This window comes from Neopelma chrysocephalum, unplaced genomic scaffold (assembly GCF_003984885.1).
Source record: "Neopelma chrysocephalum unplaced genomic scaffold, ASM398488v2 Primary Assembly neopelma1_96921, whole genome shotgun sequence".
NCBI lineage: Eukaryota > Metazoa > Chordata > Aves > Passeriformes > Pipridae > Neopelma > Neopelma chrysocephalum.
Genome location: NW_020925564.1, coordinates 3,609,431 through 3,627,421, shown reverse-complemented (window position 1 = coordinate 3,627,421; position 17,991 = coordinate 3,609,431). Strand labels below are relative to the sequence as shown.

Here is a 17,991-nt window from a genome sequence, read left to right as displayed (position 1 = left end):
AGTAGCAGGAAATTACAAATTGTTTTCTACAAGCACTGGATTTTTTCCCCCTGAGGTACTAGTTGTTATGTTTGAAATACCAGAGGGATGCAAAATAGTCTCTTGATACTTTGTCTAACACCACTCCTAGTTAATTTTATGTAATTGACTGAACAATGAAGTAGAATAGATCATCTAACAAACTCTTTTTTCACATGTTCTGATTCTAAGCTCTGTCAGTTTCACAGCTCAAATACACATCTTGGTTTAGATTAATCAGGAATAAAAGGAAACGTGAAATGTAAAAAAAGTAATGAGCTTGTTTCCATAGAAACGTACCATGTGCTCTGCCAAAATTAAGTGCTGACTTTGTATTCTGAAAGACGGTTGTGCAGACAACATGTGCTCACTGATCTGCAGATAATGTGTCAAATGTCTTCATAGTATACATCTTCTGATTGCATTGTGCATCGTTAACGGCTCTTTGTGCCAGTACCTTGCTACCATCTTGCAGTACAACTGGACTGTAATCTTTACTCACCTCTAATCCATATTATGGTTTTGGAATGGAGAAGGAAAAGATTAGATTCTCTGTGCGTTTTATACTGTATGTCTCAGGTTATAACAGTTGATAAGCTGGTGAAGCTCCTTCTGTCAATATTCTCTGTAAAATCTTTACTCTGTTAAAAGTTATGGGTATTTTACTATTGCTTACAGTAGGACTGACATTTCATATCTATAGTGTAATCACACATAACAACAGTATTGCTTGTCTGGTAATATAAATTCTAAAGTAAAGCAGATTCATTATGAAATGCAGAGATGCTAAAGCAGATCTTACAGAAAAAAAATTACCCATGATTTGTCATTAATTTCCTAATCTCTACAATGGTATCTCTTAGTGATACCTATAAAGCAAAAAAATGACAAATATATAAACGAGGATGAGAATATACAAATCAGTTACTGACTAGTAGTTAATAACCATCTGCAGCAGCAGCAGGAGAACTCTTATGAGATGATTTTTCGTAATATTTGGAAATTTAATAATTTTAGAGGTTCTCTTGAAAGAGCTACTTTTTGTAGAATTTAATGCTTTAATACAGTGAACTTCTTCACATAAGCAGAAGTGCCAAGGCATAGAAATAATTTTGGGAGAAATCAGTACTCCAGATTGTTTCCCAAAATCTAGCCCTGGCATATTGCTGCAACCTCAGTTTGTGCTTATTTTCATAAATCCTTACATCAAAAAGCACTGCTACTGTGATTGATTCATCATCCTTTTAGGGACTTGAATTTTATTTGTAAATATCACTCTTTTGGAGGGAAGCAATATTAAATTCTTTAAATAAGGATGCATAAAAATTATTATGAAAGCTATCAATGGGCTTTCTTCTGTAAAATACTGGTATCCGGTTTCCTCGGACTAGTTCTTTAAAATCCATTCTGTTTATAGATTTGCAAACTATTAATATTAAAGAGCTATTCCATGATTACGAAATCCATTTGCAGCAGAATGTTTTTCTTTGGGGGGCAAAAAGAGGTCATTTCACAATCTAGAAAATTGCAGTACATTGTTCTGTCCTATATTCTTAATCTCCAGTTATATAAACAGTTTTATTTATTCTCCAATTCATTTTGCATCTGGATCTCTTGATTAAGATTGATCCTTAGCTACCTTCCCCTTGGTCTCTGCTTTGCACTAATATCTAGCAATCATTTTGTCAAAATGACATTCTTCCTAGCCATCTAGAATGTTGAATTTGCTTTAGCTGATAGGAACAGCTATCGTTTCAAGCTAATGAAAAACTGTCAGTTGGGCATTGAATTGGCATTATTGTATTTCGGAAAATGTGTTTATGGTATGTCAGGTGTGTTCATTTCACAAGTAGCAAGCTTACATGCCTAAATACAAGGTTCACCCAGTCAGGGAGGTGTTTAGACTCTATCTTTTGCAGGAATAGTTCAGGATTTGTTCCATTCTATACAATCCCTTCATTTTACAAATGTAGGAAAGTCAGACTTCAAAGAAGAGTTGGAGGGAGAGTGGAACCTCAGTCTTCAAAACAAGTTATTCTCTCTCTTTTCTAGTAATTCTGAGGCCTTTTTCCTTAGGTCACTTTCAGTGGGGTTTTTTGGGTTTTTTGTGGGTTTGTTTTTTTGGTTGGTTGCTTGGTTTGGTTTTGTTGGTTTTTTTTGTTACATTTATGTCATTCTCCCCCTCCCCTTTTTTTTCATGTATCCTCATTCTATAATAAATAATATTACCATAGGGGGAAAAAGGTTGAAAAAATAATTTAAATTCATATGTTGTAAAGCCCCAGGTGAGAGTATGAGAAATATATTATTTCTCAGAAGCTGAAGAGAGAAAGTGTTGCCAGTATGGATCAGACACAGCACAGTTCAATTTACTTCTTATGGCTAATATAGAGCTTGGTATGTAGCTCAGCTAATGTTCCAAAAATGTATGCAAAAGAGATCTTTATAGTTTGCTATGCTTTTATTCTGTAGGTTCTGATGTTATTAATAAAATATGATAAATTAACTATTTGATATATAGTTTCAAACAGGAAGGAGCTTTTTCGCATATGTCTGAATGAGGCCATGCTGCCTGATACAGTTATGCAAGCTGTAGTTTGCTGGTACACCTGTCTTTCACATGTACTTTTCAAAATTCATTCCGAAGTTTGAGACGCTGAGGTACTCCGAAGGCTGAGGTACATCTGCGTCATCCCTCTTGGTGTCATACTTGTATAAAGGACACAGCATCTTACAGAAAATAGGAAATGTATTTCATTATTTGCCAACCTTGATTCTTTTCGTGCATTCTGAAAGAAGAAAGGTTTTCATAGTTTTTCTGATATTTCCTAAGCATAGGGAGAAATAGGTTGTTTTTTCTTTTTCTGCATGTACAGAAACTTTTTCCCCCTGTTCATATCCATGATCTTAATCTTTTAGATACCTGAAGAGTGTACGAGTATAGCACAAAAGATTAATGTGTGTTTGGAGTTAACTGATGTAACAAGTTACCTTTCTTGTACTTGGCAATGAGTTGGATTTATCGCATGGTTAAAACACAGGAATTTCTTCACTTCTGTCATGTGACCTGAAGTCTGGATTCACACATTTACGTATGACCAACCAGTATTCCTTTTATATAAGAGTAGATCTGAAGCAGGTTCACTTTTCATCAGAATTACACTAATTTTACACCAACATGACTGAAATAAGAATATAGTCAATAGTAATTGGACAGCTTGCTTTTAATTAGATCTTTTCAGTTCTTTCAAGTTGTAACTCTGGAAAGCACTGTGAGAAATAAGAGTTCTCAGACTATGCCAGTTTGTCAAACAAGTTCTTATTAAGTTAACCTGTGCTGGGAGAGAACAAAGAAGTCAGTCTTTTACAGGAGGGCATGAAGTTACACTCTAATTTCTGAAGATTTGGCCATGCCATTTAGTGTGTCACATTTTCAGTTTTCCTGACTGCATTTCCAGCTTCCTTATCAGCATTTCTCACTGTCCTCATATTGCTTTTATTTTCTCAGCTTTTCCACTTCTGAAAGGTAATAAACCTTAAAATATTAATATAGGAGAACAATTGTGCATATATATAGTTGTAAGTACATCTTTTTTTCTGAAGCATTACTCATGTAATGTATTGGTTTAGATTTCTGCGTCTCTCAAGTTTTTATGATACTTTAGTAACGTGCAAAGGAAACTTACAACCACATTGTAATGTTTGCATATTCGCTGTCTTGTGCAAGTGTGGCCAGTAATTTAAGGTAATCAGCATTTCCTTATGTAACATTACAATTTCTTCAGTTAGCACTAGCTTAGCTGTTTTTTACTTTATTTCTTTTCCCCATTCTCTACATTTTGTTTGAACTACATTTTTGGAGGGTTTTAATGAGAACACACATGAGGTTTTTTATTTGGTAGGCTTTTTTTGGTTGGTTTTTTTTTTTTTTGGTTAGTTGGGTTTTTGGTTTGGTTTGGTTAGGTTTGGCTTTTTTAATACTCATAAGTATTTCAGTCTTTCTTCTTCCACTACACTGATTAGTGAGTTTATGTATATATCTGTGTGAAAAAGCATTTAAAAAGGAGCTGTGTATTTACATGAACTCATTGTCTAGACAGGATACAAATTAGATTTCAGTTGTATTTTCTTTCTCGAATTTCTGTTTAGTTGGTTCTGAAAGTGTATATATAAAAAACATCCTTAAGCTCCCTTGAGAAACAGTTGCTCTATTTATCTGAAAATGACCTCTTGCAGATGAGTACAAATGCACAATGAGATGGAAGCATATCAGTGAAGTCTCTGAAACATTTCTTTTGATGGCAAAATCATCTTTACATCTTACTAGTCTTTCAGGCCTGATGGTCCCACAGTAGGGTGAGCTGAGTTCTGGTCCTTTTAGTGAATGATAAGTAAAATTTTTCACTAAGTTCCAGATGCTAGATGCTACTCGAAGTTCTGCTTGTGCGAAGCCACAGGCAGTTTGCTTTCAGAGGGAAGGAAAAACCTGTAGAGTATTTCACATTCAGAGCGATGTGGGAACTAGAACCCTGCATGAGCTTGACAGGGCTAGCCCTTGCAAAAAGCATTATTTGAGTCACAAACTGAGTGCCAGAAGCCATTGAAACTGTGTAAATGCTGATTTATATCACTAAATTTTTGCAGGTTTTATTCGGAATATGAAAATCAATAAACAATAGAGAACAAAGTTCTCCAGTAACCTGTGAAAAACAATTGGATGTGAGTTAATAGTAAATACTTTGGATTATTAACCATGCAGTAAAAATAAATTAAAATTATTCTTACTAGTGTTCCTGGCATAGGCAGACAAGAGGGTATTTAACAAAAATCAATGACTAGCAAATTGAGAACAAATGGAAGTAATCACTATTCCAGCAGTATGTTTTATTGAATTAACTGTTTTTTGTCATTACATAAAATATTTGTATTTATAATATTTGAGATAATTTTATGATCATCAATAGCATTTGCATTTTGTTACCATAATGAGAGTTTTAAAAAATAGTTCCCATATATGATGTAAAACAGTTCTCTGTAGAAGTTACTGAAGTAATTACTCTATCTACTGTTCTTGGTAATGTCTTTTGGTGGCAAGATACTGTTCATCTTGTATTGTCTTTTTTAGCATGTTGGAGCTTATTTCCCAGACTGAGTTAACCTAGTTTATATCCCTTAATCTTTTTTTCCTATCAGCTCCTTACTTTTGTCACTTGGCAAAAGGAAAAAACATCAGTCTTGATACCAGTGAAGCTGTTGACATGAAACTTTGATTTCTGACATGGGGGAATACAGCCTACTGTGTCAACATTATATTCAATACACAACCAATGAAAACTGGACTAAGAAATAAAAAGGGACTTAAGAGCAGCCTTCAGCTGTGGAATTCTGCAAAGGCTTGAGATAAAGGCAACATCTCTAGCTTAGAGAAGATCTATCCACCATAACAGGCTATCTTAGGATGTTGTAGAAACTGTTTCCTGAACATTTTAAATTAGCCATCTCCCAAAGACTGTTTACATATGTATTTAGTCCAGCTTCAAAGTAGGGGGCTAAGTTAAATGATACATCGAAGTCCTCTTTAGCCCTACATTTCTCTTCTCTTTATTTTTGAGTCTTCCTGTTGTTTTTTGCAGAATCATATGTAGGTTTTTCGTTATACCTATTTTAGGAGGAGTAGGTTAATTTTCAAAGTATGGAATTTAAAATTTTAAATAGCTGTCTATCAGTTTTATCTCTATAGTACTGGAACACTTCAAATTTATGCAAAAAGGCAAAAGTGCTATGTATTAATTATCATATTGCTAAGTTACCTTGTAATTCATAAATGCTTGTTGTTTTGCTGTGCATACTGCAAGGTATAAAATGTAGTCAGTAAATCACAAATAACTTTTTAGTCCTCGAGTTACTTGCAGAAGTGAGTGGAGTTGAAGGAGTATAGTAAATATTCTGTTTATTTTGCTTCTACAGAAATGTATCTTCTGCAGACAGAGAGTTAAGAAAATCTCTGGTGCCTGCATTCAGTGTTCATATGGACGCTGCACAGCATCCTTCCATGTTACCTGTGCCCATGCTGCAGGAGTGCTGATGGAACCCGATGACTGGCCATTTGTTGTCTACATGACATGTTTCAGGCACAAGATCAACCACAATGTGGTAAGGAACATGTTTCATTATTTGTTAAAAAATGGAATTTCAGAATTAAAGTGTGTTTCCAGAGAAAATGGAAGAAAGGATCCACACTATGTATTATAATAGTTCTGACTGTCATATTTCCATATATAGCAATCTATTACATCTTAAAAATTTTTTCTTATGCTGTTACCTGGGAGAAGTGATACCTGATATGCCTAACAGGTTTGCACTAAAGTTCTTTTTGAATATATTGTTTTGACAGCCAGAACAAATCCCTGAGTTCTCTTGTTTTGTTAACCTGAAGTGTATTATAAATACCCAGATCATAATATCTTGCAAATACTCACAGATCTTGTGAGATAATGGATATGGTGTATATGTAAGATCTTTGTTCTGCAGCCAAACAGTCTTTTGAAAATACCCAATTATAATTATTCTGTCATCTGGCAAAGTAACACTGGCATGCCATGAAAATTCATGTTATGAGTGCCTTTTTATTTCTATCCTGTGCTGAGGAGGAACCTTTAATTTTAGATGAGACACATGAAGAATTACTTTAATGTCTTTTATTTAAATACATGGTTACTATCTCAGTTAAGAGAGAACTCTTACCATTTATCATGGGCTTTTAAAACTGTATTTTGTTTCCTAGCAAACTAGAAGGTCTTGACATGGTTTTATTAAGGAAAGAGCTTGATAAGTTAGTCAAGTTGCAAATTTTTTTTCTCCTTTATACATTAGAATTGGAAGACATAAACCCAGGTAATGTCTGTATAATATATATTGGTCTTTCTAGTGCTTGTCAGTGAATCCTTGGTCTTAATGACAAGACTACTGAAGAGTAAGATTGTGTTTTGAGTGTAGTAAAATTTAATGCCTCCCAACTAGAGTAATCAGTCTTGAGTGTTCAATCTGCAGGTGGTTCTTCGAAAGGGAGATATGTTGTGTATGCCTATATAAAATTTCCATGGAACTGTTAAATTTTTTGAATATTTTTGTTTTCCAGAATGAATGAACATGTTAAACCAGTACACCTGATATGGTTTTAGTTTCTTCAAACATTTTTCAAGAAAATGAATTTGGCTTGAAAAACAAACAAACGAACTTAAACCTCTGTCTGTACAGGCAACTTAAGGTATTTCCTTGAGTTTTTTTAAAACATTATCATTAGTTCAAAATTACTGGATTAAAATCATGGCCAGTAAAAATAGGGCTGTTCCTCCAAAATGTTTTCTAATATTTGTTTGAGACAAGTCTTTATACTCAAGATAGTGGGAGTTGCATCAGTCCCATTAATTACATGTTTTCTTAGTGATTTTCTTGACCTGTGTCAAAGTGTCAAAGAAAAAAAAGCCACCAGCTATGGGGAAACAGGATTTTAGGTAGCTACTGTTTAAGAGCTTGTGTGAAGGACATTCAAAGTAGCTTGGAATGGGACTACTATATCCTTTCCTGAAACTTAGCACCAACCTTTTTGAAAAAAATTTGGTATTATTACCTTTTTTTCCCCATGGTTCCAATAAAAATCAGGTTTGCAGAAGAGAAAGAAAAATTATGCTTTTGTGTTTTAAGTGGGCCAAAACTCGGAAAGATCAAATGCTTTGTTAAAGAATCTTTCTCTGTAAAATTCTTAACTTACTCCTGAGACAAAGGAGGTTGCCATATGTTTTTACATGCTTGGTTTTATACTCTGTCTTTTGAATAATTAATCTAATCACATGTTTAAGCCTTTGGAAGTTTTTTCACCATTGATTTTCTTGTTATGCTTTTCTTAGCTATTAGCTATTCCTTCAAGCAGAAATGACATTGTTCTTCACCATTAGGTATAGCAATGAACTCTTTTTTTTTGCTGTTGTTTTAGCTTCCTTGCCTAAAAGCATGGATTTGTTTTGATTAAAAGAACTCTTTCATACACAAGAAAATGAGAAAAAGAAGTTGTATGCAACTATTCTAACAGGGAAAAAAAAAACAAACCAAAAAATACCCTTTCAAAGCCACCCAAAAAACTTCCTGAAGGATTCATACAAGATTAGCAAAGACAGCACTGAGGATCAGGGAAAGCTGGCTGGAAACAAGCATATGCTCAGAGCTGATGTTTCATTTGGAAATTGTGAACAGAAGAGGCTATCTAGGCAACCCCAGTTACATTGAAAGACTAATGGTCTTTAGAAAGGGCAAAGACAGGGGGTGCCAAAACCCTGCTGTTGCTGCTTGTGGAGCTATATAAAATTATCTTCTACTATTATCGGCCAGCTCTTAAACTCTCTAGCACACACGGAATGAAGAGGTGCTGTCGAAGGGAAGCTGTAGATCCTTTTCCTGGTGAATACCTGAGTAATGCATTGTTTGCCACTGTCTGCTAACTACTGCCAGCCCCTGAACATTTCAGAGAGACGAAGGCATGCCTTCAGAAGGGCGTGTTATTCAAAAATCATGAACTGACTTATTTTTGAAATGTCATGCATAGTTTCTGTGCCTAAATTGGAGTTCCAAGGAGTAAATGATGACACGAGAGTTATGCTCCTGAATCAAGTAAGTCTCAGACCTTTGAGGATCCCCTCCTGAAAAGGTTTCTAGGTATTTAGATATACATCAGATGCCTATTTCATAATAGTTATTATGAATTCATATAGACACAGTTAATGTATTTAACAAGGGTTTTGTGTACTACCATACAGAAAATGAAGGAGAAAGTAATTTTGCCTCTTATCGTTTTGAAGTTTGCACACAGAAGGGGAGAATAGCTTTTTTTCTTTGTATCTGGTTGTTTTCTGTATTTCTGCCACTATCTTAGTTCATCCTTGGCTTTCACACCATTAAAGAAAATCATACTTTTTAAACCACAGCTTTCTCAATAATCTGGTAACTACCACAGCCGTTTCTTTAATCTGATAGACTCCCTTACATAACAACTGTCCTTTCTGATCAAAAATGACATTCTTAACATCAATAAATTCTTAAGATTTTCTGTCAGGAAATGTTTTCTGGGACATGCAATCAATTACAGAGTGCGCTTGTGAATATTTTTCTCTGAGAAATAAATCTACAATCCTACCAAGATAACATACTAAGAAATAATCTTCTCCTTGAGCTAGAATGCATTTCTTGGTTTTACTATTTTTTTATGAGAAATGGCATTCCTTCTCTGAATATTTTATCATTAAAGGAGTCTGTATTGTCTCTTAAAATATTATAGTTTGCCCTCCATCTTCTCTGAAGAGTTACATCTTCTTTCAGAAAAGATTTAAGCCTTTTAATAGAACTATATCTCCTTGTGTTTCTATAATATAATACTTTTTCTATTATCTCATGTAAATAAATCAATTAATAGTCTTTAGTTTACATCTAATCCATTCCCCTGCCCCCAACAGCTGAGTAGGCTAAAGTCAAGAATTGAAAGGCAAATGTACAGGTATGTTTACATATGTTTCAAGATTGAATAAAACATGCTAATTGATATTTTATCATGCTTTTAATAATACCAGTCAATTGCTATTTATGTAGTTAATTCTTCTACTTAGTCTAACTATAGACAGGTAAAATGAGGAGGAAATAATTTTATTATACATGTAAAGGTTAAATAATTTGTGAGTATGCTCAGAACATTATTTGTAGGTAAACTTGGTAAATGCTTTAGGAACATCATTTGGTTTTACTATCTGAGGTGACCTCAACTAAATCCTCCAAATGCGTATGACAGGCACAGAGCTCTGGCACAGAGATTTAGTGCACTGCCTGTAGAAATGGTACAGAATATTTGTACTTGGTATGCCCTTAGTTTGCAGGAGCAGAGAGGTTTAAAAATTCTAAATCCCATAACTAAGTCCAGGAAAGAGGCTCGACAGTGACAACAGTCATTGCAAAAATGGAAGTCTTCAAGTTTAGGGTGGGTTTTTCCTCTTCCCCTGAAGCATTGACCATACTGCTAATACTTGAAATTTAACAAAAAGAAGTGATGCTGGTTTTGGTTCTCTTCGATATTAGTGATAAAAATCCTATAGCTAGTAGCATTTTCCAGATTTTCATAAGACAATTTCAAACCTCTTATACTAACTGAAGAATGCACTGCTTTTGAAGGTTTGAAAAGCATTGCTAGGACATTTGGTAATTACTTTAGTGTATATAGTGTATAAAGCATTTTCATGTAGTTTATATAAACATATCTAATAAGAAATATTTTATGCTTATATATACCAGTGCATATGCCTTTTGTAGTAGCATCTTACATTAGCAGAAAAGCTCAATTGTTCAGGTATAGCTAAACTCACAATTGCTCACTTCTGCATAAACAAATGAACCTTTGTGAGGTATTGAATAGACAGTCAAGATCAAAAGGAAGAAGTGTGTGTTATTAAGATGAGAAGATAATGATTTTATTCTTCCTGATGAAGAAGGTTGCTTTTAAAGTGGACAGGTCGTGGGGCTACAATAGTTGGGAGCTGAGATGTAACGGTTGTCTGCATAATGTGAGCTTCTTGAGCAATTGCTCACTTACAAGGTTCTGTTCTTATTATATTTATAGAATTCATCAAGCAGTTATTGATGTAGAATTTTTGCATAGTTTAACAACCCTGCCAGTCTTCTGATTGATATAACTAGCCCCAGGGGAAATTACAATTGAGAAATGAAAAAAAAATATTATTACTGATATACTATGTAAATTCGTGAGGACGGGTGCTCAGTGCTGTTTGAAGTTTTAAAGCAAAAGTTCTGCACAGTATGGGTTAAGAAGTTTCTCCAATACACTGCTGTAGAAAGCTCTGGCAAGAACTGGATATGCATTTAGTTATTGCGTCCCATTTGGCAAACTATTAAGCTATTATGTAGAATCATACTGGAATCCAGTACCTCAAAGTCCCATCATTTAAAACCAAAATTCAGGACCATGTTCATCACATCTTACATCTTCAAAAAATTTCTACAAATTATTCTATAAATAAATTTTACAAATATTGCTAATTTTGTATTATTGACCTAATTCAGAATAGTTAGAAGGCATCAGTGGCAAAAATATGCTGTGATTTAGTATTCTTCAGATGTCACTTGTTTTCTAACAAAATGGAGAAACTTTTTATGTGAAAAAAATTAGGGTGATCTTGATTGAATGAAATCAATCAAAAACCGCATTTGCAGTTTTTATGCTGAGTGGTGAACTGTTATCAATCCTATTTTGACCCTGGTAAATTTCCAATGGGTAATCTGCTATTTTAAATTTACCTCCTCTTTTAAATTCTTTCTGTCTTCTAGAGAGCTAAAGCATCTGAGAAGACCATTAGAGTTGGGCAGACAGTCATCACGAAACATAGAAATACACGATACTATAGCTGCAGAGTCATGGGAGTGACGTCTCAGCTTTTCTATGAAATTATGTTTGATGATGGCTCTTTCAGTCTGGATACTTTTCCTGAAGACATTGTAGTAAGTACTTTCTCAGGTACCTATTAGTTCTGGTTTGTTTTCTTGGTTTATGGTTTTGGTTTTTTTGTTTGCTTGGTTGTTGGGGTTTTTTTCCTGAATTTGATTGTTTTTCTTTTTTAGAGATTGGGAACCTCTTGAACTACCTCTTTTGACCTTGAGGAAATACATCTTAATATTCAGTTCATGTTTATTACTTTAACTGCTGAGAATGATTATTTTCTAATGGGCTTACAAAGCTTGGTTGTTCTAATTAGTCTTTGCCATTTGACCAAATGAATCAAAATTAATCTTATAAAATCTTTTAATTAAATAAGAAATATGTATTTAATAAAAGATATGAGAGAGGGAATTCCATATATCCTTCTCTGTCACTAAGAGATAAATTGTAAAAATTCCTTGCAGAATAGAAAACTGCTGTAATGTGAAGAATACCTCTCAAGAATCTGTTCCAACAACTTGTTTACACCTTCTAATGTTTAGTTTGTGAGATTACATTATTCATGATAAAAATCATCAGGGAGAAGATAGTTTATCTATGTGTAGTGTAGTTTATTACATTTTCAAAAAGCATCTGAGATTTTGATTTCCCTTATGCACTTACATAAACTACCATGTTTCTCATAACTAAGAACCACATTGTGCATTTGGCATATATGAACAAAATTTGCAGAGAGTTGGGAAAGATTCTGTTTCCCTCCATGTTTGCAATGAATCCATTGGATGCTAAGCTTTGTGGTGTCCGTCGGGTGCCCTTTGACATCTTTCTCATGATATGACTCTCATCCTTTTTCACTTTCATGATCCTCTGAGTCTTTTTTGGGCTGAGCTGATATTTTTTCATGTATCTTCTGGTAATAATCTCTAGGAGTTAGAACCTCCAGGGAACACTGGTATGCAAAAATGCTGTTTGTTGTTGCAGGACCACTTTTCGCTTAGCCCTGTGTCCTGTTCTGTATGTAAAGGGGAAGAGTCTGGCATATTCGGCGATGCCAAAGAATGCATGCTCTGCAGCTCAAGGGGCACAATTCCTAGGAGCACTCCGTATTTTTCTCCTGTGAAACTCTCTGGGCTCTTCTGTTTTCTGAATGCCTGATGTTTTCCTGGAAGTAGCATTAACTGACAGATACATCGGTGGAAATGCTGCTGTTGTTCTTAAAAGTTTCTTAGTTATTGAAAAGTATGATGCCTTTTGAAAATATGGTATTTGAAAGGGTACATTTCATAACAGGGATTGAGCTGTTTACCTCCCACTGGTCTGAATAGAAGTCAGTCAGTAAATCTCTCTTACATGCCTTTGAAAATTTATCCTTTAATTCACAACACTCCAAAAGGCTCCATTAATGATCAAAGGCATTCTGATTTAGGATGATCAAGATATTAAGTAAATGTGGCTGTATTGTTATTAGAAACCCCTCTTTTGTTAATGCCTGCATCAAGGATCTGGTAAGGTAGAGATGAGAAACTGCTTGCTGCCCTAGTGGGGAAGTCTGATCTGGAGCTAAGAATAAGTGTAATCAGGTCTGGATATGCCTCAGTGCTTCTCAGATAGTGGATGAACAACATATAATTGTTTGATGGAAACACCAAACGAATTTCACATTCCTTAGAGAAATCTTGTTGTGTTTTCATTAGATAATATACCTGCAGCGGTTACTGGAAGGGGAAAAAATGTTTTTTCTTCTTCCCAGACTAAAATTTACTAATCCATGCAATGTGTGTATCAGGTGTTAGTGCCGCTGGGAGGACTTATTCATCAAATCTGGTGTGAAAGCAATGTTGCTGCCTATTGAAGAACTTATTTTTCTAATCTGTTTTCACTTTTCAACTAGCTCACAAAGATAGCAGGAGCTTTCTGCTTTTCCAGTATGTGCTGAATCCCCTACATAATTTCAGCTCAGCTCACGATAGACCAGAATTCCAATGTTCAGACGGAGTGATATATTTTTAAGGAGGGAAACAGGGAACAGGCAAAGTTCAGTCTCGAAGCTTCATGAAACTCTGTTTGCATTCAATAGCAACCAAAGCAGGGTATACATTGTTGTCTTCTCATAGGTATTTCTCTTGGTTTGCATTACCATTTGCTAAATATATCATGTGGGAGGTCTTTAAGTGTAGGTGTTAGCTATAGGCATAGGTATTTAGATTTTTTTATTTCAACCTTATTTATTGCTTGAGTGCTATACCTGATTTCTACCTTGTCAGAATTTCTTAGACTAATCACTCCTCAATTATGGGGTTTAAACCCATGAGTTGGCTTTTTGTTGTGCTAACCAGTCGGTTTTCCTTCAACCCAGCAGGTATAAGAGGGTGCAAAGAAGTATAGGGATAACATTTTTTTTCTGGAAGCAACAGCAGGACAACTTCCCCTTGTAATTCATAGGAAGACTGCAGTGAGGGGGCTGGTGTGTTATATCTTAAAGGAGGTGAGATGACAAGTTTAGCAGTTAGTTTAACAATGCATGCACACAAGTAGAGAGTGCCTATGCTGCAATCTTGAGTAACTGCTACCAGCAGACAGCATGCGTGTGTGCCACTGGCCACTTCTTAAAGTACTAATGCTCCATAACTTGTCACAGAGCCCCTAGCTTAGCTCAAGAGGAGTACTGCCCTGTCCAGCAGGACAGAGGTCAGTACACAGAGTATGCATCAGGAAATTTTTCAGTTCTTTGGCCTGCTCATTTAGAGAGGGTGTCCCACAGTTCCTTTTTTTTTTTCCTCCTGTTGATACCTGATGGACTTATCTCCACTGGCATATCTTAGCAGTTTGCTAGAAATTAATATTCTGGGTATATAGCAAGGAGTTGTATTTGTTTCTGTATATGTTGTGATGGTCAAGATGCCTTAACAGCAAGTATATATACATGCATATGTAAGCTAGAATTAGAGCTATGGATGAAGTTGTTCCCATATCACCTTATTAAAGTGAGAGCAGAACAAGGGAGACTTTGCAGTATACATGGGTGGGGGCAGAAAGATACCACCAAATTATATCAATTGCAAGGAAGAAAAAAGATAATTGCAGAGTGAAGCATGCTTTGAGTCTGTAGGGAGTTCTGATTATGGGAATGCTGAGCACACGTCTCCTGAAGTGGTAAACATCCTTCCAGGCCACTTGCTCCACTAAATGCCGTGGTCTTTCAGTGGCAAATTTACACAGAATTCTTTAATATGGTTTCACCTTGTGGTTATCGAGCAAACTACGTGACAAAAATGAGTGTAATTACTCTTGCTTCCGTAACATAACCACATTGTGTTTTAGTTTACTAGTAAGTGTATAAATGTAGGGGTTATCCATTGAAAAGGTAAAGCTGGTCTGTGGATAGTCATGTCCACAACCCAAAATGGATTTCACTTATTTAAGTCTATAAATTGAATAACATCATAAATAGTATTGTAGGTTATGGAATGCTCCTGTAAATATTCCTTACAAGCAAGAGCATTTAAATGTTGAGGATGTGAGATGTATTTGGAGGAACAACTGATCCTGTGTTCAGGAGTTCATGAGGTTTTTTTGCGGAACCACGTTATAGTAATTTTCTGAGGTCCTGATAAAATCCAAAAAGCATCCTCTTGAAGGAAGTATATATTAGTTCAGGTTAAGACATTCAGATTGCAGCTGCCAAAAGCAGGAATGAGAATTATTTTTCACAGAATCATTTAGGTAAGGAAAGACCTTTAAAGTCGTTGCGTCCTACCATTAACCTAACACTGCCAAAACCGCCACTAAACTATGTCCATAAATGCCACCTCTGCATACCTTTTAAATACAGCCAGGGTTGTTGACTCAACCACTTTCTTGGGCAGCCCATTCCAGTGCTTGATAACCCTTTTGATGAAGAAATTGTCCCTAATCTCTAATATAAACCCTAGTGCAACTTGAGGCCATTTTCTCTCATCTTGTCCCTTGTTACCTGAGAGAAGGAACTGACCCCACCTTGCTTCTCCTTTCAGGTAGTGCTAGAAAGCAATAATATCTCCCCTGCACCTTCTTTTCTCCAGGCTAAACAACCCCAAATCCCTCAGGTGCTCCTTATAGGACTTGTGCTCCAAGTCCTTCATCAGTTTTGTTGCCCTTCTCTGGACTTGCTCCAGCACCTCAATGTCTTTTCTGTAATGAGGGGCCCAAAACTGAACACAGGATTCAAAGTGCAGCCTCACCAGTGCTGAGTATAGGGGAGTGATCCCTGTCCTAGTCCTTCTGGCCGCACTATTTTTGATACAAACCAGGATGCTATTGGCCTTCCCCCAGCCTGTAGCGCTGCCTGGGGTTGTTGTGACCCAAGGGCAGGACCCAGCACTTGCCATTGTTGGACCTCATACCACTGGCCTTGGTTCATTGATCCCCCTACAGAGCCTTCCTACCCTCCAGAAGATCAACACTCCCACCCAACCTGGTGTCTTCTGCACACTGACTAAGGGTGCCCTCGATCCCCTTGTCCAGGTCATTGATAAAGATAATAAACAGAACTGAATATCACTGGTGACCGGCTGCCAGCTGGATGTAACTCCATTCACCATCGCTCTCTGGGCCCAACCATGCAGCCGGTTTTTTAGCCAGTGAACAGTGCACCTGTCCAAGCCATGGGAAGACAATTTCTCCAGGGTGATGTTGTGCAAAACACTGTCAAAAACTTTATTAAAGTACAGGCAGACAACATCCACAGCCTCTCCCTCATCCACTAAATGTGTCACCCTGTCATAGAAGGAGATGAAGTTGCTCAAGCAGGACCTGCCTTTCACAAACCCCTGCTGGCTGGCTCTGATCCCCCTGGGTTTTCCTGTGTGTGCTATGTGATGCTCCATGACCTTCCCTGGCACTGAGGTCAGGTTGACAAGCCTGTAGTTCCCTGGATCCTCCTGGCCCATCTTGTAGATGGTTGTAACATTTTTCAACCTCCGCTCAACTCGGATCTCCCCAGTCTGCCAGGACTTCTGGTAAATGATGAAAAGTGTCTCATCAAGCTCTTCCACCAGCTTCCTCAGTACTCTTAGGTTGATCCCATCCAGACCCACAGACTTGACATCTGACTGGTGTAGCATGTCAGTGACCATTTCCCTGTGTATTATGGGGGCTTCATTCTGCTTCCCATCCTGGACTTGCAGCTCAGGGTGCTGAGTTCTCACAGAACAACTGTTCTTGCTAATAAAGACTTGAGTCAAAGAAGGGCTTAAGTACCTCAGCCCTTTCCTCATGCTTTGTCACTATGTTTCCCTCCAGCATGCAATTAAGGATGGAGATTCTCCTTAGCCCTCCTTTTATTGAGCATGTGTTTATACAAACATTTTTTATTGTCTTTTACATCAGTACACAGATTAGGTTCTAGTTGGCCCTTATCCCTTCTGATTTTCTTCCTGAATAATCTCATGACATCCTTGTAGTCCTCCTGAGCTGGCTGCTTCTTCTTCAAAAGGTGGTAAACTCTCCTTTTTTCCAAGTTCCAGCTAAAGCTATCTGTTCAGAGATGATTTCAGTTCATTTTGCATGGATCATGTCACTCCATCCAACATCTTTCTTGATTTTTTTTTTGTCTACTAGTTTTTTTAGGTGGGTGCCACCTTTTCTTGAGAAAAATTCAAGCATGAAAAACCACCACCAAGTGAATTTTTTAACATACCAACAATGATACCCGGAATCCTTAACAGAATGTTGCTGCTACTTTTTTGAGTACCTTTCTCCAGCAGTGGACCCAAGAGAGCTTTCAGTGTGAAGAGAAAATGAGCAGATTAAGCTCTGTCTTTCTGTATCTGTCAACACTTTAAATTTGCCACTGTCAGGGGAAGGAGGAATAGGGCTATTGAGAATTGTGACAACCAAAGTACTTCACTGAAATTATCACAAAGGCTACAATTTCTTGCAGTGTGTACCTAAACTTCACAGCATCCAAAATTGTTATCCACTGCTTTCTTTGTTTGAAAAAAAAAAAAAGGCAGGTTTTAATTGCCAGTATGATAGCAATGTAATTTGAAAAGCTATTATTAAAAAACTCTATGTAATCCTCCACCTCTGACCCAGGCAACAAATGCTCACTTTATACCCCTACGAAGTTATGAAATAAAAGCTTTGACATCCCATGACCCACACTCTACTGTATACACATACTGTGTGTATAGAGATGCCAATTATCCTGTCTTTCTTGATGATTGTGGACTTACTGAGATTCTGAGTGATCCTTCCTGGCCTAGATATCTGGCAGGGGTTTGAAGCTGCATAGACATTTATAATCTTAGTAGTTGCCCAAGACAAGGTGAACTAACTGGGGTAAATTACAGGTGAAGGAGTCAGGCTGAATGCAGATTTTCCCAAGAATGGTATTATTAGACAAATGAGAAACAGAATGGATTTACTTCATCCTTCTTTGAGGTGCAGAACAAATGGGATTTAGCTGAACGGTTCTTTAAAACTTATTTCCTCCAATCTAGCTA

At 36.5% G+C, this 17,991-nt stretch overlaps 1 protein-coding gene across 3 annotated transcripts in view; it reads left to right on the top strand.

The window, feature by feature from the left end:
- KDM4C (lysine demethylase 4C) overlaps positions 1-17,991 on the top strand; it is a 248,398-nt gene that overhangs the window by 211,975 nt on the left and 18,432 nt on the right. Inside the window, exons 17-18 of one of the 3 annotated variants that reach the window (XR_003532110.1) lie at positions 5,986-6,171; positions 11,398-11,511. Coding sequence is in view for 2 of the 3 variants with exons in the window: in XM_027670573.1 (XP_027526374.1) it covers positions 5,986-6,171; positions 11,398-11,568 (357 nt within the window). In the remaining variant the exon portion in view is untranslated. Of the gene's footprint in view, positions 1-5,985; positions 6,172-11,397; positions 11,569-17,991 lie in introns of those variants that run through there. The other 2 variants (XM_027670573.1, XM_027670574.1) reach the window with 2 other exon arrangements.